At 37.5% G+C, this 23,941-nt stretch overlaps 1 protein-coding gene across 13 annotated transcripts in view; it reads right to left on the bottom strand.

The window, feature by feature from the left end:
- HERC1 (HECT and RLD domain containing E3 ubiquitin protein ligase family member 1) overlaps positions 1 to 23,941 on the bottom strand; it is a 197,025-nt gene that overhangs the window by 138,580 nt on the left and 34,504 nt on the right. For all 13 annotated transcript variants that reach the window (XR_010317426.1, XR_010317425.1, XM_064267422.1 and 10 more), the window contains 2 exons: positions 10,474 to 11,429; positions 3,451 to 3,546 (listed from right to left, as the gene is read on the bottom strand). Coding sequence is in view for 11 of the 13 variants with exons in the window: in XM_064267422.1 (XP_064123492.1) it covers positions 3,451 to 3,546; positions 10,474 to 11,403 (1,026 nt within the window). In the remaining 2 variants the exon portion in view is untranslated. The remainder of the gene's footprint in view (positions 1 to 3,450; positions 3,547 to 10,473; positions 11,430 to 23,941) is intronic.

Below are 23,941 nucleotides of genomic sequence, written 5' to 3'. Positions count from 1 at the left end.
AAACCTGCACAGTATCAGCATCTGTGTAAGGGAGTGTCTGACAGACCTCAGAACAGGAGAAGCCCAAAACAGCCAGTCAGGAAAGTATAGTGACCAATCTGAGAACAGCAGCTGCAACTGGGAAGGGCTTTGCCCTGCCTGATAACAGGTGACAGCAAGAGGTCCATGACGAGAAGCTCTAAAGAAGCTAGAGTGATCTAGCTCTGTGAACTCTTGAAATTGGCCAGCCAGAGCTCCCTCATAAGACTGAGCTCCCACACTAAGCAGAAGTTCCTGAGAGCAGAATCAGAATTTAGCAGGACAGAGACAACAGAGAGGAAAGATAGAGATGGTCAAGAGAAGCTCTGGGGAGAGGAACAAGCTGAGAAATCACCATATTTTTTTTTTTAACATTACATAAAAACAATCGAGGAAGGGAAGACTATGGAGGTAGAAAAGCTATCTTGAATCCCACCCCATTCTAAAAGCTCAGGAAAACTAATTTCGTGTAAAAATAAGAAACAGAAATGTACCAAGGTCAAATCCCATAAAAAGTTATTGTAAGAAAGAGGATCAGGAACAGAATAACGAAAACAAGTTAAAAAAAAAAAAAAAGGAAATTGCCCAAAAAGCAGATCGAATTGTAACATATTTTAAAACAAGCTAAAAGGGATTAAGAAAATGAAATAAGACATGAAAAGAGAAACACAAATCTGCATTAGAAACACTCAGAAGAGGTGACAGAACTCAAGAAAGAATGAGAAATAAAAGATGATTTTTAGAAACTAAAGTAGAATAACATACTTAAGATACTCAAGAAAATAAAATATGAGCCAAAGATACTACAGTTTCAAAACTGACTTTCAAGTATAAAGGGCAAGGGATTATCAACACGCAAAAATGCAGGAAATCTTGTTCCTATGAGCCTTTCTTGAAGAATCTGCTAAAGAATGAGCTTCAAACAACCAAAACACATTACAGAGACATCAACACAGACACACTGGTGATTAGCACTAAATATGTAATTACCTGTAGAATTTAGGTTAAATGAGGGTTAAAAGGCAGAGAGTATGTAATAACTACATGCTGTATGTATATATAACACAACTATAAAAGATGGGAAAAGCATATGTAAAAAAAATTAATAGGTTCAGTAATCACACACTGGTAGTATTCACCCTGTTATTTTTAAGACTGCAGTTTATGTGTGTGTGTGTAATATGTGATTAAAACAAATGAGTAATTACGGGATATTCTAATTCTATCAACCCCTGTATCTTTGAGAACCACCGTTCTCATTTTGGAAAAAAGAAGATAAAGATGTGAGATAGAAAAGGTTAAATAAAAATGTTATAGTCCTGCATTTGAATTGTAAGTATCAGTATACCATTTTAGCTTTTAAATACACGCACGCACACATACACACACACACAGAGCTCTGTCCACTGTAAAAGCCTAGACACAATGACAAATTCAGTAGTGATGAGCATCTCAATGTTCGTAAATACCATTTCTCACTTAAAAAAAAAAACAAAAAACAGTACTTTTTAGAGAAATAGCTAGTTGATCCCAGGTCTGGGGCAAGAAATGTACAAAAATGAGCCTGCAACAATATGATATATCAGATACCAAGGAAGCTATCAAAGATTACTAGTATTATGCCAAAAAGAACTTGAGAGCTACCCTCAAGATACGCCCACTGGGCAAGGATGGAACAATAGAAGCTTCACTACAGATAATAATAGATTAAAACTCAAATTTGATTAATGAGTTCATAATAACATTTTTTAAACAAAATAAACTGGTCAAGTTTGGAAGATGATAGGGAGCCAATTTATTAATAGAACTAGTAAATTAAAAGGGGCGGGGGCTGCGGGGAGACTCAGGCATTTATCCAGCCTTTCCCACGTGAGCTATACAAGAGCAACCAACAGTCGAAGCGGGAAGCATCTCTTTACAAAAGCTTTCAACTAACAAATGAAAAAGAAGCAGCAGAACTAGAATATTACCATTTTGCAACCACCCATGAATTAACAGATCTAAGCATTAAGGGACTGCTAATACCATAAAAAGAGATAACCAGTCATTATGAGTTTCCTGATGAAAGAGCACAAACCATGCAGAGTCTTGCCAAAGGGAACAAGCATGAGACTGATCAAGTCTCTGGATCCAGCTGCCAATTTGCAGGAAATAGAGAGACAGAGAAACATAATTGCATCATGAGTAATCAATCAACAAAATCCAGGCTGAGGGAAATTCTACAGGCTAAAAAGCCCAAGTTCCTGATCAAATACACTGACGGAAAATAAAGGAATAGAATGGAAACCTATAAATTAAGAGATTTTTTAAAACATCAAAAGAAATGTTTAGATAGGCAAGACTGAGCTATAGTGTCTAAGGATGTACACCTGGGTGACACAAGGATAAAGAAACACAAGGAAGTGATTGCTCTGAAATCAGGATAGTAGTTACTTTGGGGAAGAGGGAAGAGATTATGATTAGGGCAAGAAAAGACTTCTGGAGTAGCTGGCAAAATTCTATTGCTTGACCTGGGTAGAGATTAAAAAAAAAAAAGAGAGAGATTAGAAGGGTATTTATTTTATAATAATTCATTAAACTATACATTTGTTGGTGTGGCTTTCTTTATCTGTGTTTTATTTCATTAAAAAAAAATTTTTTTAGAACTAGATGGTTCCCGGCTATAACCGATGACTGCCCTGACAGGGAACACAACAGAGAACCCCTGAGGGAGAAGGAGAGCAGTGGGATAAAAAAAAAAAAATTTTTTTTTTTTTCCTTAGGAGAATTTGGGGTCTGTTTTTTTTTAGTGGGATACAGACCCCAAATTCTCTTAAGACCAGACTTAATGGTCTGACTGAGACTAGAAGGACCCCGGTGGTCATGGCCCCCAGACCTTCTGTTGCCCCAGGACAGGAACCATTCCCGAAGCCAACTCTTCAGACAGGGATTAGACTGGACAATGGGTTGGAGTGAGCTTCTTGGATCAGGTGGACACTTGAGACTATGTTGGCATCTCCTGCCTGGAGGGGAGATGAGAGGGTGGAGGGGGTTAGAAGCTGGCGAAATGGACACGAAAACAGAGTGGAGGGAGACAGCGGGGTGTCTCATTAGGGGGAGAGTAATTGGGAGTGTGTAGCAAGGTGTAAATGGGTTTTTGTGTGAGAGACTGACTTGATTTGTAAACTTTCGCTTAAAGCACAATAAAAATTATTTAAAAAAAATTTTTTAATTAAAGCTTCTGCGCATGATACAAAATTAAAAAGCAATAAAATTTATGTATTAGAAGTATGACCCCGGACACCCCAGCTCCTCTCTCTAGAGGCAAACACTGATGCCATTTTCTTTTGTATCTTTCCAGAGGTTGAATGGATTATGTTTAGGGGATAAATACATACCATACCATTATAAGACAAAGTAATTTTTAATACAAAAGCCATGATTATTACATACCTCTTCAAAGAGACATAAAGCTGCTTCATAGAGCGAGCACAAGCCATCAGATGTTCTGGTTGGTTCCCTCCACTGACTCCGATCAGCAGATGAACCCTATAATTAAGACATTATGTGATACAGTGTGGAAAGGAGACACATGTATTAAAATCACTTAAATAGTCCACAAAAACAACATTTATTTCAGGAACTGTTTATATGATTATGCGCATTGAGACCAAATCCTAACACTGGGTCATGAAACCAACTCTGACATAGAAGTGCTGTAAAAGACCTAGCTGTAGTGAGAAACCACATATGATGTGCCAATCCCTTACTGATTACCTTACTAAATAGTGATGTATTCCAAGGGTCATAAGGCTCTAGAAATATTTGAGGCAGAATTTTGCCAGTTACACACTCTTTGGGTGACCAAGATTTAGGAAATGGGGACCCAGGATACACTCTACTCCCCTGCTCATTGCATTCAAGGAAACAGGCAAGCAGAACACAGCCAGCTTGCCTCATGACCTTGACCAAAGCAGCAGAAAGTCTGTCCTTCCCTTCCTAGTTTCAGCACAACCAAGGCCCAGGAAGTCAGTTCATGTAGCTACCTGACTGCAATATAGCATCTTTCTCTTAACACAGCTGAGGAATCATAGCACTCTTTGGGACTACAGGCCTACTCTCCACAGTAGGGCCCAATGGCTATGAAAGGAAATCCATTCTCTCATATTGAAAAACGATATATCAGAAACTATACTTGATCTCTAAAAAACGCCCCCTCAAATTTCCCTATCTTTAAAGCTTTAGGATATAAATATAAACATAAATAAGTTATCAATCCTATAATTGTGAAATTATCCTTGGTGGCCTAGATGATCAGCTGGCAGATATACCATTGAAAAGACATCTACTGTGGAGGGGAAGTTGGTCTAGATGCCCTGTGAGAACCCATTCAACTCTAAGATTGTAGGATTTTATCAATTCAAACTATATGAATTAACATGATTCCTAAGTAACAAAAGAAATGTGTTATTTTGGATGAAATGTAAATTTAAATTTAGTTTTTATTTTAACATGACTTTGAATTTTTTTAAGTTTTGCAGTTTTAAGTTGGTCTTACACAAAAGGATCCCTGGTGGTGCAATGATTAAGCGCTTGGCTGCTAACCAAAAGGGTGACAATTCGAACTCACCAATGGCTCCATGGGAGAAAGACGTGGCAGTCGGCTTCCGTAAAGATTACAGCCTTGGAAATCCTATGGAGCAGTTCTACTCTGTCCTACAGGGTCACTATGAGTCTGAATTCAACTCGATGAATGGGTCTGGTTTGGTTTGATCTTATACAATCAACTGTGCAATGGGTTTGGTTTGGTCTTATATAATGGACTTGTGCCATGATTATGAAGATGGTGCAGGAACCAGCAACATTTTGTTCTGTTATATACAAGGTCACCGTAAGTGAGAGCCAACTTGACTGTAACTAACTATCCACAATATATTTACCTGCCCTCTTTCTATTCCACCAAGTAAATAAAATATGGTGAAATTTGCATCAACCTACATCTACTGGTGATCTACTTCCAAAGAATCAGCGATTGAAAACCCTATGGAACACAGTTCTACCATGATACACATGGGGTCGCCATGAGTCTGAATCGACAACTGGCATGGGTACATCTAATGGGAAGACACAATAAATAATAACTTTTAAATAAAAACAGTAAAACCTCAGCTACCCCCAAATTACTAAAACATGAATCGCTTTGGAGAGTTTTCCAAATAGTTGAGTGTTATGTGGCATAAATTTTAATTGTCATCTGATAATCTCCCCTCTGTCTTCAAAAGCTCCTACAAGGAAGTACAGGTGAATTCTTGGCCTAGCAAAGCTGCAGAGAAATTCAACCCTCTATCTCTTCACAGATGGCTCTCTTTCCCAATGATCTCTAGGGTCTTTATCAATTGAAAATGTAAGTCTTTCTGTTGTCATCATGGCTGCCATTTACCCTCTCCCCCATCACTAATTGTTATTTTAATTGTTCTCTTCTCTTTTTGCTTACTGTCACTCATCCTCTACTTCTCAGATCACTTTCTCTAAACATCAAAGCTAATCAGAGTCCTCCAATCACGGCACATAGCTCATCACGTTTAGATCTTTGACTCTTTAACTAGCTCATTTATTGCTGGGTCATCAGACACTGACCTTCTGCTGCCAAGTCGGCTGCTGTCTGAGGCTCACATTTTGAGTAGAAAGGCTTTAGGGAGCCACTTTTGGGTGTAGACATACAAGGTGTTGTCATATCTGCAAATACTTTGACACAACCTTTCCAAATTCCATAATTAGTTTTGTAGCACTTCTGGAAACAAACACAGCTGTAATCTGTGGCTCCATTACTTAAAGGCCACCCCTAGTGGTCACCAAACCAAAACCAAATGGGGAGCAGCCTGCTGTACGTTCTAGAAGCTGGCACCACCATCATTATCCCTCTTTGATGCCTTTCTGCAGTATGGAGGAAAATGCTGAAAACAACATGAGGTTTTCAGCAACCGACAGACCTGGATTTAAATCCAGGCTCCATCACTTACTGGCTGTGTGACTGAAGGGAAGTTTCCCCATCTTTAGGGCAGGAATAATGCCCACATCTTTTAGAGTTTTTAGGAATATTAACTGAAATCATGTATAAAACACACTTGGCAAAGTTCCTAATACATAGTTACTGTTGTTATTTTGAATCATGTCCACTGAAGAAAAAAAAGAGACCCTTTAATAAATTCTTGCTAACTTTAAAAGTACCAAAACTAATCAAATCTACTGCAAACCCTGTCTACAGTGACTGTCGCCGATTTCTTTTTCTTCCCAAAAAATCAACAGTTAAGGGTGAGACTATTCCAGTTCCAGTAAGTTAGAATTAAAATCAAAACCAAACCCATTGCCATCGAGTCAATTCTGACTCATAGTGACTCTACAGGACAGAGTAGAACTGCCCCATAGAGTTTCCAAGGAGTGCCTGGTGGATTCGAACTGCTGACCTTTTGATTAGCAGCCGTAGTTCTTAACCACTACGCCACCAGGGTTTCCAGTTAGGATTAAAGACATCTCTAAAACCCACTATACACAGAATTCTTAGTTCACTTTGTAAACATACTACATAATTAAGAAATAGGCCTAACGCTAAGAATTTTAAAGAAATTAAATTTTAGAATACATACACATTAAATGTACAACTTCATACATTGTTAATATAGCACAGAAAGTTCAATGGTCCGAATATAAAGTGGAAATTAAAACATAATTTGGAGTTTCACAGGTCTTCCTTTTAATTGCCTTCCTCTTAAATACCTACCATCCAAAATAATTTACACCTTATGTTTTTTTTTCATGTTTGTCCATTTCAGATATTCAGATAAGGACAAAGACTGGACGGTGTACATTTTCTTATATTTTTGCTATATAGCTTTAGTCTACTTAAAATTGCTTCAATAACTCCCCAGTGCCTATGGGATATAAGGCCCTGCCTGTACAATATCCCATTCTCCAGGGGCCTGCCCTCCCACACTTTGGTTGCTTTGTGAATTCTGGTCCTCTCATATGAAAACTTCTCCAGTGCTCCTCACTCACACATCATATGTTTGCAAGCAAACTCCTCCTACTTCTCAACTAAACTCAGGGGTTCCGCCTCCATAAGACATTATTTGCCCCTTCCCCTCCAGGCCTCTTCCTGTGACCCATTGCCTCTTCCCTGGGCAGATTACCATACAGCCCATTATTGGGGTGAAATTCTGCATCCCTCGTTGATTGAACTGTGAGCTGCCTGAGGTTATGGACGCTACAAGACTTATTTATCTTTTTAACACAGTGCCTAACAGTACCTGGCACGTAGTACACAGTAAACCCTACTGGCATCAAAGGCCAATGGGGCTTTTGCTATTTTTTATAACTTGAAGATGTACAGTGACATTATTTCCCTGTTGTTGTCAGCTGCTGTCGAGTCAGCCCATGTATAACCCAGAAAAAAAAACTGTAGGGTCCTGTCTCTCCTTCGCGGTCGTTGGTGTGTTTGAGTCCACTGTTGTGGCTATTGTGTCAATTCATCTCATTAACGGTTCCCCTCGTTTTTGCTGACCCTCTACTTTACCAAACATGACCTTTTCCAGCAATTGGTCTTTCTTGATAACGTGTCCACATTTACATATAAGTTAGTGAGTTAACTTGTATACTCCCACTCAAACACAATTAATGATATATGTGTGGGTGGCAGAGGTTAAGAATCACACAATACAACTCACAGATTGAACTTATTTTTTTGTTAGGCCTTATGCCAGATACTCAGTTAATGGTTATGTGTTTCTCCCTCTGACTTCTAGGTTCAAGATAAGTTCTGTTACAGTTGTGCACGGGTACAGAGACCTAAGACAGGGAGGAACAGGTCAGCTTGGGGCCCAGTAGGCCAAGAGAGGCTCGAGATATTTTCTGAATTCTCAGAGAACACAGTAAAGTTTAAGAAACATGGCTTCGGGAGATCAAGAGCATCAGACTCTATTACTTACTGTACAAGGAAGAATAGCAAATAACAAATTCAATAAATAACCAAAAAAAAAAAAACCCAGTGCAGTTGAGTCGATTCCGACTCACAGCAACCCTATAGGACAGAGTAGAACTGCCCCATAGAGTTTGCAAGGAGCACCTGGCGGATTCAAACTGCCAACCCTTTGGTTAGTAGCTATAGCACTTACCCACTACACCACCAGGGTTTCCAAATAATCTAACAGATTCAATAAGTAACCTAATAGATAATCTAAATAATCTAATTCAATAAACAAACCAAAATCCAATCTGAGAGTTAATTAAATTCAATTTAATGCAGGCCTGGGGTGCTCTGAAAGAGCCGAACAAAATCAAACACACAAGACTCATCCCAAGAGCAGCTCCAGAATTCTGAGGGAAGCAATCTAATTTTCTGGCGTGCCCTCATCCCAGTAAGGAGCTATATTGTAGGATAAAGCCTCGGAGTTTAAGGAGGAAGGTGCCTTCTGACTAGGTATATTTGGCATTCTATCCAGAAGGAAAGAGGCCAAGTGGAAAGGAAACTGGGAGAAATCCACCAATAAAATAAGTTTATCATATTTTATATCTACTTTAAGGCAGCACTTCATGGGGAAAAACTAGTTTATTATTTATTATGTGATCAAACTGCATATCGTGGTCAGAAAAAACATGGCTTTAGAGACAGATTTGAGATTGCAAGAATTACATAGAGCACTTAACCCAGTGCTGCCTGGCCTCCAAGCACTTAATTAGTGGTGCACATTATACCTGTAACAAACACAGTGCAAAATAAATAGCCATGAAATGAGGAATTAAGTGACTTCTCAGAAATATTCACATGCAAGCGTGAATCGGTGCATTATTTTAGGTCATTAAATGACATAACATATTTGAAAGCAGTGTAAATAAAAAGAATTATCAGAAAGTATCTGGAATCAGAAAATAAAATTAGTAAAACAGACATGCAAGTGAGAGGATTTAAATATTATACAAGAAAAATACACACAAAGGGGCCTAACTGCCTTTCACAGCTGTTCCCTCAAGCCCTTCTGACTTACATCGTAGGATCCCTGGCTCTTGGTTTCCACCCAGATGAAAATCAGAGAGCCCATTTCAACATTTCATATCCCAAACAAAGCACTGCATGCTTTTCTTATTTTTATTTAATATCAAAAAATTCAAATTTTCACAGACCTTGTGATCCAAAATCTCCAAGTACTTATCTATTACAAAATTGTTTGTCAAAAATAGCCCAATACTCATCATTCACAAATGCAAAACATAAAACAGGTGAAAATTTAAATGTCATTGATTTGAAAATAAATTCAACGTAATCATTTTTTATGAAACATTCCTGTCCAAGAGCTTTCTGTTGGGCGGGGGGGGGGGGAAGAAAACCTGAAATAGACATACGTAACTTGCAAGTCACATTTTTATGGTTATTTTAAATACATTTGTTAATAGTTGGTAATAAAATATATCAGAAAGACTGAGCAATGTGACCTAATTGAAACTGAGTCATTTTGTAAACATTTCAGTCTTAATATTCTAAATTTGTATTCTTATGTTCCAAACTTTTATTTTTGGTTTTCACAAAGGTATTATCATTTTCAACTTACAAAGTCTTGAAATTGATCGGGCTGATCATATTTTGGTTATGTGTGATCACATCAGGTATTTGAAAATATTGGATCATATTGTATTACTCATTCCAATATTAGTTTATTATAGTCAAGCAACTCTCTAACTACAACACATTTTTTCACAGATTTTTGCTTAGTTCCATCTTCCCTTCACTCAGCTCTTTGTTCAAATGCAACAACCCAGGGGGGTGCTTCCCTGGCCTTATTTAGTAAAACAGTAGCCTTTCCCCCTTCCCATTCTCCTCCCTGAGGCTGTCACTCTCTATTCCCTTTCTCTCCCTTATTTTTCATCTTGGGACTTGCCCATTCTCTGAGATTATATGTTGCAGGCAATAAACTCCCGCTAGGCTACAAACAAGCTCCACTAGGGCAGAAACTGTATTTTCGTCTGCTATATTTAAAAATTTTTTCTTTTTTTTTTTTTTATATTCTCAGTGTCTAGAATGATACCTGGCATATAATAAATGCTTAATAAAAATTGAGGATGAAATTGGATTTTTTCCAAAGATTTCCACACTTACTAGCCAAGGCCCCTCATTTTACATATAAGTTTACCAAAACACAAAGAAGTTGGACGAAGTTACTAAGTTCCTTATGCCACACAACTACGACCCTGACTCCTGATCCAGTAGTCTTAACACAGTACCAATTGGCCAGTCCTTGAATTATACATTTAGATCAATATGCATCAAAGTGTCTTTACTCAATGTATATAAAATATTAACTAACCTCACAATCACCAGAAGAACCCTCAAATCATTCACTATTGCCACCACCAATCCATTAAAAGTAGGGTTGACTTTTCCCAAAATTGACAGATAAGAATTTTAAAGTTGAGATTTAAAATACGTACCAAAGAACACCTCATCTGCATTAATATAGTCATAAAGCAGTCGAAGCTGATCATTCCTTCCTGGCTTGATAGTAGTTTGCTTTTCTCCATGGTATTTACAACCGCTGAAGCCCCCAAAGCCATTTCTATCCATTCAAGAAGATACCGCAAAGAACCTCGCTGAGCTGCTAAACCAAGCAGCAACTCGGAAGCTAATCTACGACCTAAAGTGTCTGCCCCGGAATTGGGAATAGTTACGCCTTTAAGAAATGTTGTTACTTGTGATAAGCAGTCCAAGCCCATAGGAGGAATCTTGCTTTCATTTGCTAAAGATAATGGTGGCAAAGAACTCACAACTTCAATTGCAGTATGAATAACATCGTTGCAAAGACTCAGACCAGGTCCTGCCACGGGCATCATCCAACTTTGTCTTAGAAGTGCAAATAATAAACTTAGACCAGTTCGAACACCCATTTCTATTAGTGCATCAGTGCTTGACCGTGGACGTTCGCTAACAGAATGCACATCTGCTGAACCAGAGTTGCTCTCCGGAGAATGCTGCTGCTGTTTCACTTTGCCTTTGTCATGGTATTTATTAGAAAGTGCATAAAAGACACGCTGGAGTACAAGCAGTCGTTTTCGAAGTGCCCCAGCAAATGGGGAATCAGAACATACCATCTTTGCCAGAGCTAGCTGGCTGCTAAGAAGGGCATCCAAGTAGTGGTCCTGCTCATCACTTGAAAGAGACTCACGTTCAAAGTCTGGCAACTGTGGCCCTTTCAGGCACAAAACTTGTTGGGGCAAAGGTACTACTTCCTTATTGCTGACCAGCTTAGAATACAGAACAGCAACGCCCTCTCTGGTAGCGATAGATTCACTGTCTTCTGTAATCCAGGAGCTGTTCAGGTGTTCAAGCCATTTCAGCTTCACTGGTGGAACCATAGCTGCCATGTCGATTTACTCTTCAGCCATTAGTTCTGAAAAGAGAGAAAACAGTCAAAAACTTATAAGAATGATTCATAAAGTTTTCCTAAACTTCTCTTTTACATTAAAATTAGTGACTTCAAATTGGTGAAATCCAAATAAAATCTCTGGAGTTTAGTTAATAGTAACGTACCAATGTTAGTTTTAATAAGTGTACCACGGTTAGATAAGATGTTAACATTAGGGGAAACTGAGTGAAGGATATGTGATAACTAGAATAACTAGAAAGGATAGATAAAATACATAGATGGAAATACACAGGCAAGACAAGGAGTCAAGATTCCAGGGATGAGGAAAATGCAAAGAAGTGAGCTAACGTTCTGAAGATGTTTTCCCCCGAGGATGTTTGCCAGCTCTGAGCGTACAGCAGGAGGCTGAGAAGCACAGTCCACCTAGGCAGAAGTTTGCTGCCTGAGTACAGAGAAACCAGCAGAGTTTCTGGATGTGCTAAGAGCTGTTTTTGTTGTTGTTCGTTGCTATCAAGTCAGCTCCGACTCATGGGGATCTTATGTATAACACAATGAAATGTTGCCCGGTCCTATGCCATCTTCAGGATCCTGCAGGATCCTGGGTATGTTTAAATCCATTGTTGTAGCTATTGTATCAATTCATCTCATCGAGGGTGTTTTTCATTTACGCTGATCCTCCCTCTACTCTACCAAACTTGAAAACCCAAGGTGTGAATAAGAGGTAGAGAACTGTTCCCTTAAGACATCTGCTGCATTATAAAGCTGCATATAACAGAAAGCCACGAAACTAAGCAGAAAGTCTTCAGAAAGCAGAGCAGAGTTTCTAGCAACCTGGCATGTTAAGGAGCTATGAATTCAAGTTCAGGATCTGCCAGAGAAGGGGCCCAATGAACATGGAAGCACTGAAGGCCTACAGCCTAGAAGCCAGGCAAACCAGAATAGTTTGAGCCTAACCAAAACTATAACCCAGCTTTGACTTAACTTAACCCCCCTTCTAAGTGCGTGGCAGAGGAAGGAGAGCCTCTATAACTTTTACATACGATGTCCATCATTTAGGTAATCAAAAATGACTAGGCATGCCTCGAGACTAATACCATACTAAAACCCAAGAAAATAAACAAAAAGGGTAGCTCCAAAGGTAAACCAAATATTGGAGTTATCAGATGACAACTTTAAAATAACTATAATGAGCATGTTCCAAAAAGGGATGGTGGAAAAATCAGATAAAAAGATGGAAAATTTCACAAGAGAATTGGAAAAATTAAAGGAAAGCTGAATGAAAATTCTAAGACTAAAAAACATAATAATTGAAATTAATATGTATATCAGATCATGCCTTTCCCTCTGTCTAAAAACTCTCAAACGCTTCTACTCTCACTCAGATTAAAAGGTGCAACCCTTAAAATTCTTACAATGAGTGACAAAAGGTCACTACACGACCTGGCCCATCTACTAATTCTCTGAACTCATCTCCTACTTCTTTGCTGTTTACTTGGCTCCAGACACACTGATTTTCCTTCAACATGTAGAACACTTGCCATTTTCTCAGGCTAGAAATCTCTTTCCCCAAGATATCAACACTGCTTACTCCCTCAACTCCGTCAGTCTGTACTCAAATGAGACTTTTAATGACATCCTACTAAAAATTACAACCCCAAACACACTCAGCCATTCTTTCTCTCTTACCTGGCTTAAGTTTTCTCTACAGCATTAATCACCATTTGACATACTGTGTATATTGCACTTATTATTATTTTTTGTCTGACTACAACCACTAGCATGGTAGACTCCAGAAAGGCAGAGGTTGTTTAAATACATTTTGTTTACTACTAAATTCCTAGCACACAGTAAGTGCTCAGTCAGTACTTGCTGAAAAAAGATACTTAAAAGCTCTCTATAGGGTCACTATGAGTTGGAATCGACTCAGTGGCACTGGGTTTGGTTTGGTTTTTGGTTTCTGGGAGAAAATACTCACAAAACATTTATCTCACAAAGGACTGGCTTCCAGAATATACAAAGAACACCTATAACTCAATAATAAAGGGACGACCTAATTTTTAAAATGGGCAAAAGATGCAAACAAAACTTCACAGAAGGTATATGAACGGCCAATAAACACACAAACAGTCCTCAACATCATTATTCATCAGGAAAGTGCAAATTAAAATCACAAAGCAAAACCATTACACACCCACAAGGATGGCTAAGATTATTAAGACTGACAATACCAAATGTTAACGAGAGATGTGGAGCTGCCCAACTCTCATACATTGTTTGTGGGAGTGTAAAATGGAAAAGCTACTTTGGAAAGAAGTTTGGCAGTTTCTTATAAAACTGAACATATACCCATCCTATGACCCAATAATTTCTCTCCCAGAGATTTATCCAAAAGAAAAAATATGTCCATAAAAAGACGTACGAAAGAATGTTTACAGAAGCTTTATTACATGTATTAGAAACTGCCCAGGTATTCATCAACAGGTAAATGGATAAACTGTTTACATTTATAAATGAACACCATCCAACAAAAAAAGGAATAAGCTACTGATTCACACAATAACATGCATGAATCTTAAAAACGTTATGCTGAAAGAAGTCTTACATAAAAAATAGTACATACTGTATGATTTCATTTATGAAGTTTTAGAATTGTCAAAATTAATCTATAGTGGAAAAAGTCAAAACAGTGGTAGCCTCTAGAGGGTGGGGGCATGTATTAACTGGGAGGGGGCATGAAGGAATTTCCTGCAGTGATGGGGAGCTTCTATACCTTGATCGTGGTTTGGATCACACAGGTGTATGCATTTGTGAAAACTCGATGAATGTACACTTAAAGATTTCTATTTCCTTACAAGTAAATTTTACCTCAACAAATGCTGAACTCTAGTAAATAATAAGTATTTAGGGGGAAGAGTACTGACATCTGTAATTTATCTTGAAATGCATCAAAAATAAGATGCAGTGATATGTGTGTGGGTGGGTATAGGTTGTGATAAAACAAACAAGTACAGTAAAATATGAATGGTAGGATCTAGGTAGTGGGTATACATTCATTTTTAAACCCTTCAACTTTGCTTCACGTTTGAAAATGTTCATAATGAAATACTGCAGTGTAGGTGGGGACTAAATTCTGTCTCTTAAGCAAAACCTCAACCCTGGAGGAATAGCTGCAGTGACAGAAATTTCAGACTAGTTGAAAGAGGTTTCCTATTTCTCAATACGCCCTGTTAAGTTCTAAATATAACATCTGATGACACTTGCCTTCTAAGCTTATGATTACCATGCTTAATTTATTTTCACTAGATATTTGGAAAGCATACACTTGAAAGGAAAAAAACAAAACAGGGCCCAGGATTCCCCATACTTCACTCAGTATTTATTAAACATCAGCATTGTGCAGAGAATATAAAAGCACCTTATTTACCTCCATCCCTGCAAGCTGTGGGTGCTCTTTTTAATTTTGCTAGTTTCGTAACTATAAAGGGATATGTCGTTGCTCTAACTTGCGTTTCCCTGACTTCTAATAAATTTGAGTGTTTTATGTTTCTTGGCCATTTGGACATGTTCTTCTGGGAAATGTTTATTCATGTCTTTCTATTCAGGCATTTTTCTATTGGGTTATCTTTCTTGCCAATTTTTTAAGAGCATTTTTGTATTTTATGCTACTCTGCCTTCAACGTTGCAAATATTTCTTCTAAATCTACCTTTTACATAGACATTCTTTTTATACCTTCTGTTTTCCAATCCTGATTAAAAGGCCTACCCCCTCCCATGCCTAGTTTATACATGAATTCCATATTATACAGGTATTTGCCTAGATTTTCTTGAGGGATTTTTTTTTTTTTTTTTACCTCTTTACACTTGGGTCTTTATTCCATCAGAATTTAAATAAATTCTACATTCATCTGCAATTTAAATACATTCTATATGGCATAAAATTAAGAGTCCAATTTTATTTGTTTCCAGGTGGATAGCCAGTTACGCACCACCTGAGGACTTCAGCGTACCTGAAGACTAAGAAATGATGCAACTACGATATGGGAGGAGGACGAAGAGGGACAAAAGAAAACTCAAAAAAGCTCATTATTATTCAGGCAATTGGTTGGCATTAAAGGATACTGACTGGAAAAAAATTGATAAACCACATAGTTAAGAAGTTAAATAGAGTAAGAAAATAGGGAACTAAAGACAGCAGAAAAAGATACAAGTACTAAGTACTAGAACAAAAATATAAACCTTCCTAAATATCAGTGTGTATGTGTGTGTAAAAAGCAAAGAACATGTATCTAGTAAAGAAAGAAAAAATAGCAAATATAATAAAATACACATAACATTAAAATATTATGGGAGAGTTGAGACCAAATTTATAAGTCATATTGATAAATACGAATGGGCTTAACTCATCTATTAAAAGAAAAAAATTTAAATCTGACTCACAAAACAAGGCCTAACTACATACTGTGATGAAAGTTGCTCTTGAATGTAGAGTAGCTAAAGCAAAAGGAAGAAATGATGAAGTAACAGAGCTGAACAGAAGACTTCAAAGGGCAGCTTAAGAAGACAAAGTATTATAATGAAATATGCAAAAACCTGGAGATAGAAAAACAAAAGGAAAGAACACACTCAGTTTATCTCAAGCTGAAAGAACTAAAGAAAAAAATTCAAGCCTCGAGTTGCAATATCGAAGAATTCTACGGGGAACATATTAAACAATGCAGGAAGCATCAAAAGAAGATGGAAGGAATACACAGAGTCGCTGTACCAAAAAGAAATGGTCAACATTCACCCATTTCAGGAGGTAGCATATGATCAAGAACTGATGGTTCTGAAGGAAGAAGTCCAAGCTGCACTGAAGGCAATGGCAAAAAACAAGGCTCCAGGAATGGATGGAATATCAATTGAGATGTTTCAACAAATGGATGCAGCTCTGGAAGCACTCACTCACCTATACCAAGAAATCTGGAAGACAGCTACCTGGCCAACCAACTAGAAGAGATCTATATTTGTACCCATTCCAAAGAAAGGAGATCTGGCAGAACGCAGAAATTATCAAACAATATCATTAATACCACATGAAAGAAATCATTCAAAAGCAGCTGCAGCAGTACCTTGACAAGGAACGACCAGAAATTCAAGCTGGATTTAGAAGAGGACGTGGAACCAGCGATATCATTGCTGATGTCAGACAGATCATGGCTGAAAGCAGGGAACACCAGAATGATGTCTACCTGTGTTTTATTGACTATGCAAAGGCATTCGACTGTGTGGATCATAACAAATTATGGATAACACTGCAAAGAATGAGAATTCCAAAACACTTAATTGTGCTCATCAGGAATCTGGACTTAGACCAAGAGGCAGTAGTTCTAATAGAACAAGGGTATGCTGCATGGTTTAAAGGTAAGGTGCATGTCAGGGTTATATCCTTTCACCATAGTTATTCATCTGTATGCTGAGCAAACAATTCAAGAAGCTGGACTATATGGAGAAGAACAGGGCATCGGGATTGGAAGAAGACTCATTAACAGCCTTCATTTTGCAGATGACACAACTTTGCTTGATGAAATTGAAGAGAACTTGAAGCACTTATCGATAAAGATCAAAGGCCATAGCCTTCAGTATGGATTACGCCTCAACATAAAGAAAACGATAATCCTCACAACTGGACCAATAACCAATGTCATGAAATACAGAGAAAAGATCAAAGTTGTTAAGGCCTTCATTTTGTCTGGATCCACAATCAATGCCCATGGAAACATCAGTCAAGAAATCAGATGAAGTACTACATTGGGCAAATCTGCCACAAGAGACCTCTTCAAAGTGTTAAAAAGCAAAGATGTCACTTTAAGCACTAAGGTATATCTGACCCAAGCCATGATATTTTCTATCACCTCACAGACACATGGAAGCTGAACAATGAATAAGGGAGACCGAAGAACCGACACCTTTGAATTACGGTGTTGGTGAAGAATACTGAATACACCATGGACTGCCAGAAGAACGAACAAATCTGTCTTGGACGAAATACAGCCAGGATGCTCCTTAGAAGCAAGGATGGAGAGACTTTGTCTCACATACTTTGGACATGTTATCTGGGGGGAGCAACCCCTGGAGAGGGACATCATGCTTGGTAAAGTAGAGGGTCTGCAAAAAAGAGGAAGACCCTCAACCGAATGGACAGACACAGTGGTTGCAACAATGGGTTCAAGCATACCAACAATCATGAGAATGGCGCAGGACCAGGCAGTGTTTCATTCTGTTGTACACAGGGTCGCTACCAGTTGGAACTGACTTGATGTCACCTAACAACAACAAGTGCAAAAGCACTTTAAATATAAAAATAAAGATTTTTTTCATGCTAAGTCACAATGAAGCTGCACCATTTAAGAATATTTATGTACCAAGTAGCACAGCAATAGTTTTTATGAAGCCAAAACTATGGAGATGTAAGGAAACATAAAAACACACTAATACACTTATAATAGGAGACATTAACAATCCATTTTTAGTACAGATAGATCAAGGAGACAGAAATAAAGAAGGAAATAGAAGAGCTAAACAACAAAATAATCCATTCTTTCCACTAATGGGACCTATTTCTGGACTCTCTGTTCTGGTCCACTTGTCCATTCCTATGCCAATAGTGACTTGACAACAGTGTCTTTATAAACATTCTGATGGCTGGTAAAGTGAGTCCCTAACCTTTAAGATTATTTAATTCAATTCCATACCACCCTCTCCAAACATCCTACTGAGTTCTCAGTTAAACTGCCTTAAATTTATGTATTAATTTTCAGGAAACAGACTTAAAAAAAAAAATTATTTGGCCCACCCAGGAATGTAGCCCATTGCCGTCAACACCAACGCAGTGGTTAGTATGCCTTTTTGTTTGTTTCAATCTTATTTTAGATTTTCTTCATTTAAGTCCAGTGCCTTTCTTATTACATTGATTCTTAATTTTTTGTTTGCTTGTTTTTGTGGCTATTATGAGTGGAATTTGCCCTCTTTCTCTCCTAGGTAATTAGTGCTATCCAACCACCTGGATACATGCATATATTTTTCAAATTACTCACAGATACAACAGCAGATAAGTCAAAGAAATAGAGGCCATATAGCAAAGCAGAAAATAAAAAATTTAAAAAAGGGGGTAAAGAAGTATTAGAAAGATAAAACAGATAAAAGATGGGCTATAGGACCTAGCACATCTACTACACCAGTATCTGTACTTCACCTATTGAAGCCAAAAGACAAAGACTTAAGAAAAAAAATTATATGCCATCTGAACAAAACATATGCACAAGTACATAAGACCCAGAGTTTATAAACTCAGCTATAAATTAAATATACAAAATAATAGGATCTAATAAGTAAATTTTATTATTTAAAATAAACATGCTACCTACAAGAAACAGATCTAAAACAGCGTGACTCAGGAAGGTTGAAGATAAAATGTACCCAAAATATATAAACAACTCTTTAAACTCAACAATAAGGAAACCACCTAATGAATTACAAAAGGAGCAAAAGATCTGAACAGAAGACTCACCAAAGAAGATATACAGATGGCAAATAAGCACACAAAAAGATGCTCAACATCACATGTTAATAAGGAATTGCAAATGAAAGCAGTAAGATGCCACTACACACCTATCAGAATGGCTAAAATCCCAAACACTGACAACCTGGTGAGGATGTGGAGCAAGAGGAATCCTCATTTATTGTTGGTGGGAATGCGAAATGTTACAGCCACTTCGGAAGACAATCTGGCAGTTTCTTACAAAGCTAAACATAGGCTCACCATGCAGCTATCACGCTCCTAGATATTTACCTAAATGAGCTAAAAATGTATGTCCACATAAAAACCTGCACACAAAATATTTATAACAGTTTTATTCATAACTGCCAAAAACTAGAAACAACCAAGATGTTTTTCAAGAGGTGAAAGAATAAACAAATTGTAGTAAATCCATACAATGGAGTATTACTTAGCAATAAAAAGAAATGAGCTATCAAGTAATGAAAAGACATGGAGAAACCTTAGATGAATATAGCTAAGTGAAAGAAGCCAGTCTGAAAAAGCCACATATATTATCATTCCATCTATATAACATCTGAAAAGCTAAAACTACAGGGAGAGTAAAAAGACCAGTGGTTGCCAGAAGTTCCGGGGGAGTGGGAGAGGGAGCACACGCATTTTTAGGGCCAACTACTCTGTGTGATGCTGTAATGGTGGACACATGACCTTATGCATTTGTTAACACTCACAGGACACAAAAAGCAAACCCTAATGTAAACTATGGACTTTAGTTAATAACGATGTATCAACATTGGTTCATTAATTGTAACAAATGTAGCACAGGAATACAAGATGTTAATAGGAGAAACAGTGTGGGGGGGGAAGGGTATACATGGGAACTCTGTACTTTCTGCACAATTTCTCTGTAAACCTAAAACTGTTCTAAAAAATAGTCTATGAAGAAAACCTCTATTGCTACATTTTTAAGTGTGAGAAGTTATGAGGGCGTCATTTAAATTTTCAAGCAGGAAAAAAGATGATTATTCCTTTGCTTTTTTCCTCCAATTGCCGGGGGGGTGGGGGCTGTTGGGGAAGGTTAGCTGCTCCAAGATAAAAGTGTGGCACCTTCTACCACAGTCCCAGTTTTAGTAGATGTTAGGTAATTTGAAACATTATTTTACATTAAAACTATACCATATATTACGAAGAAGAATGGCAAATAGTAGGGATTTAATTTCTTGCTTAAAAGTACCACTTAGTTTGGAATATCCCAAACTACTCCGAGAAGTACACATTCATTCTACTCTGTTGACAGGGCTGTATCCAGAAAGAACTTTGAGAAATCAGCAATAGCTTCTGCGCTCAGTGAAGTTATTTATGTCCTTTTTGTATTCTTCCCAGAAGTGGGTACAATGGAGTGAGGTCCAATTTTGGCTTTATTTTAAAGACTGAACGGCTCACAGTACGTTAAAACTACAAGGGTCCTTGGTGATTATTTTACTCTAATTCTTTATTTTATAGATGAGGCCTGGGAAGGGTAAGTGAGTTTGTCCACGGTCACTTCTTGGGAATTAGAACATTAATTTCCTGATTCCATTCTAGTATTTATTGAATCATGCTGGCCCTCTTGTAGCTAAGGTAGGAGGTTGATAATCTGGCTTAAAACATTAAGGTTTGGGAACATTGCTTGACTAAATGTAAAACTAAGGAGCCCTGGTAGTGAGTGGTTAAGCACTTGGTTGCTAACTGGAAGTTGGAGGTTTCCAACCCACCAGCCACTCCGCAGGAGAAAGATGTCGCAGTCTGCTTCCGTAAAGATTACAGCCTTAGAAACCCTATGGGACAGTTCTATCCTGTCCTATGGGGTTGCTGAGAATTGACTTGAATGCAATGAGTTTGGTTTAACTGTAAAGCTATGTTGTTGCTGTTGTTAGCTACCGTTGAGTTGATTCTGACTCGTGGTAACCCTATGTGTTATAGAGCCGAATTGCTCCATAGGCTTTTCTGGGCTATAATCTTTACGGAAGCAGACTGCCAAGCCTATTCTTCTGCAGAGCCATTGGGTGGGTTAGAACCTTTAGGTCAGCAGCCAATCATAAACTGCTTGCTCCATCCAGGCTCCTGTGAACATAAAGCTATAAACTTCGTGAACCTACTATATACCTTCTTGGAGTTTTAGAGAAAACGAAAAAAAAAAAAAAGAATCAATTATCAATGACTGTTTGTACCTAGCCCCAATCTGACAGTTGTTGTTAACAAGAACTACACTGGTAAGTAGTTGATTCAATCAATGATTTTGCTTTGGTTTTGAACAACTGTGGGACATTAATACTCAGGATAATACTGCCAGCAGATATTTGTTTAACTCTGAAACGGGTGGTCTGAAAATTAATTTTTATAAAATATTTGATGAACTATTAACAACTATAGACTTTATTTTTTAGTGAGGAAGAAAATGTACCTATTCTTACTTTTCAGCAGGGAGGGAATGCTGGTCATAGCTGATGTGAGCAGGGCTTACAGCTTGAAAATATTAGACATTCCACTTGATGTATCACAAGTGTTTTAACACTGAAGAAACCAGGATTTTTAATTTGGACACCCTTGATGAACTGGGTTTTGTTGATTTTTTTATTCTTCCTTTGCCCATGACATAATGTGTTAAGTACTTATCCAGTAACTCACAATTTTATCATTTCATGCAGTATTTTAATCTTTGAACGTCCTCTGCTAATCATAATTATTTTGAAAAGCATCAGCCCCTTATATTTGATGCACTGAGGATTCATCTGTTTCACAGAACGCATCATCAGAATATACCTCGAGGTTGTGTTTCAGACATTTATCTATAATACACATGCAAAATGACAAGTTGTATGTAAAACTATCTCAGAGTGTCTAAGGCAGAAGGCTGATGGATATATCATCTCTAGGGTATTTGTTCCATAACTCTGGAGATTTCGGTGTACCTAAAGAATGGACAAACACCATTAAACCAATGTTATTTAATTTTTCTTTTCTAAACCTTCTATGTTATAGTTAGAAGACAGCTTAAAATCAATCCTTTTAAAGAAGAAACCTTCAGGGATTTTTTTTCTTTTCTTTTTGGTTAAAATAACCCACTGCCACTGCCATTGAGTCAATTCTGACTCTAGAGACCCTACAGGACAGAACAAAACTTCCTATAGGGTTTCCAAGGCTGTAAATCTTTACAAAAGCTGACTGCCACATCTTACTCCAGGGGAGCGGCTGGTGGGTTCAAACCACTGACCTTTTGGTTAGCAGCCAAGCACTTTAACCACTGTGCCACCAGGGCTCCTTATGGTTAAGATACTGTTTATAAAAACAAGCCAATGAGACCTACTCCTCACTTACCAACTATCTTGTTATCCAACATTTCACATTTACTACAATAGTAAAAAATCTACTATTCAACTATTCCGTGCATTAACAACCTACATTTGGCAGTAATGAACTCTGAGGTATATGCTAGCTGTGATGGTTAAGGTTATGTGTCAACTTGACTGGGCCACAATTCTCAGTGGTTTGATAGTTATGCAATGACGCAATCTGGCAGTTTTGTAATGATGGAGCCATTCCCCATTTTGTGATCTGATGTGGTCATTCTCCACTTTCATGTAATAGCTGAATTTGCATAATAACCTGGTTAGGAAGCTAACCATCTTGGTAAGTGAGGAGTGGGAGTATAAAGATATCTCTTCATTTTTATATAGCCTAAATTAAGACACTAATGGAACAAGGATAGTAACTTTCGATTATATTGTAATTGGAAACAATATGGTCACATAAATTTTTGTTTTTTCTTTTCTTGAGAAAATTTTAAAACTAAAAAGAATCAGAGAGAATTAAAAAAAAAAAACACTTCCTGTGTTTCTTCCACCATCATTTAACAAGTGTTAAAATTTTATCCTACTTATATAACCATTTTAAAAATAAAAGAATGGAAACAACAAATAAAGTTGCTGTTCTCTTTTACACCACCCCCACATCAACCACCGGCAATCACCATGATGCGTTTAGTCATCTACTCTTGTAGTCTAGTCTTTAATAATTTTATATACATCTCCAGATATATACACAACCAATTTACAGTAGAGCTAGTGATAATAAAATAATAATGATAATAATATTAACTTACTTTTACTGAGTGTGTGCTATGTTTCAGGCAATTATTCTGAGCACTTTATACGTGTTATCTCATTGAACCCTCAGAATAACCACAGAGATTCTCTTATTATCCTCATTTTACACACAAAGAATTGAGCCATAGAAAGTTAAGGACCTTGGCCGGTCAGTAGCTGGAAAGTGCTGTTCTGAACATTTAAAAAATTATATTGCGTTAACTTCTTTATAATATAAAGTTTATGCTTTGGCATCATATGAATAGAGCACATTGTAGTTACCTCTTCACTATGGATGGATATTTAGGCTGTTTTCCTGTTGTAAGTGAGCACAGTTAACATCCTTGTGCACACTGGGATGCAGAGTACGTGCACGCATTTGGAACAGCATCTTTATCACATGCTACGTTCACCACATACTAACTTCCTATGTGTAGCTGGATCTCCTGGACTCTCAGTTCTTTCCTATTGATACTGTCTGATGTAATCTGTCTATTCTTATGCCAGAACCATGGTTTTTTAATTACCATAATTTTTAATATTTGGTAAGTCAGGACATTATTCAGTCTCTAATTTTTTAATAGATTTTTTTTGCAATTCCTGTTTATTTTCCAGATAATCTGAAGATATATTTTATTGAGTTTTAGAACTATCCAAGGTGACTTCCGTTGACACTGATTTTATATATTAACTGAAGAACTGACTGCCTAAAATGTGGATTCTTCCTATCGAGGGCATTGGTTATCTCTCCATTTATTAAAAGCTTCTCCTTTTTAAATTTCTCTACATTTCTTCTTCAGTTCATTCCTAGGTATTTTATGTTCTTTGTTCCAACTCCAAAGGGATTTTTTTTTCTCATTATATATATTCCTGGTCAT

The sequence above is a fragment of the Loxodonta africana genome, chromosome 13 (genome assembly GCF_030014295.1).
Source record: "Loxodonta africana isolate mLoxAfr1 chromosome 13, mLoxAfr1.hap2, whole genome shotgun sequence".
NCBI lineage: Eukaryota > Metazoa > Chordata > Mammalia > Proboscidea > Elephantidae > Loxodonta > Loxodonta africana.
This window is presented reverse-complemented; position numbering and strand designations above follow the sequence as displayed.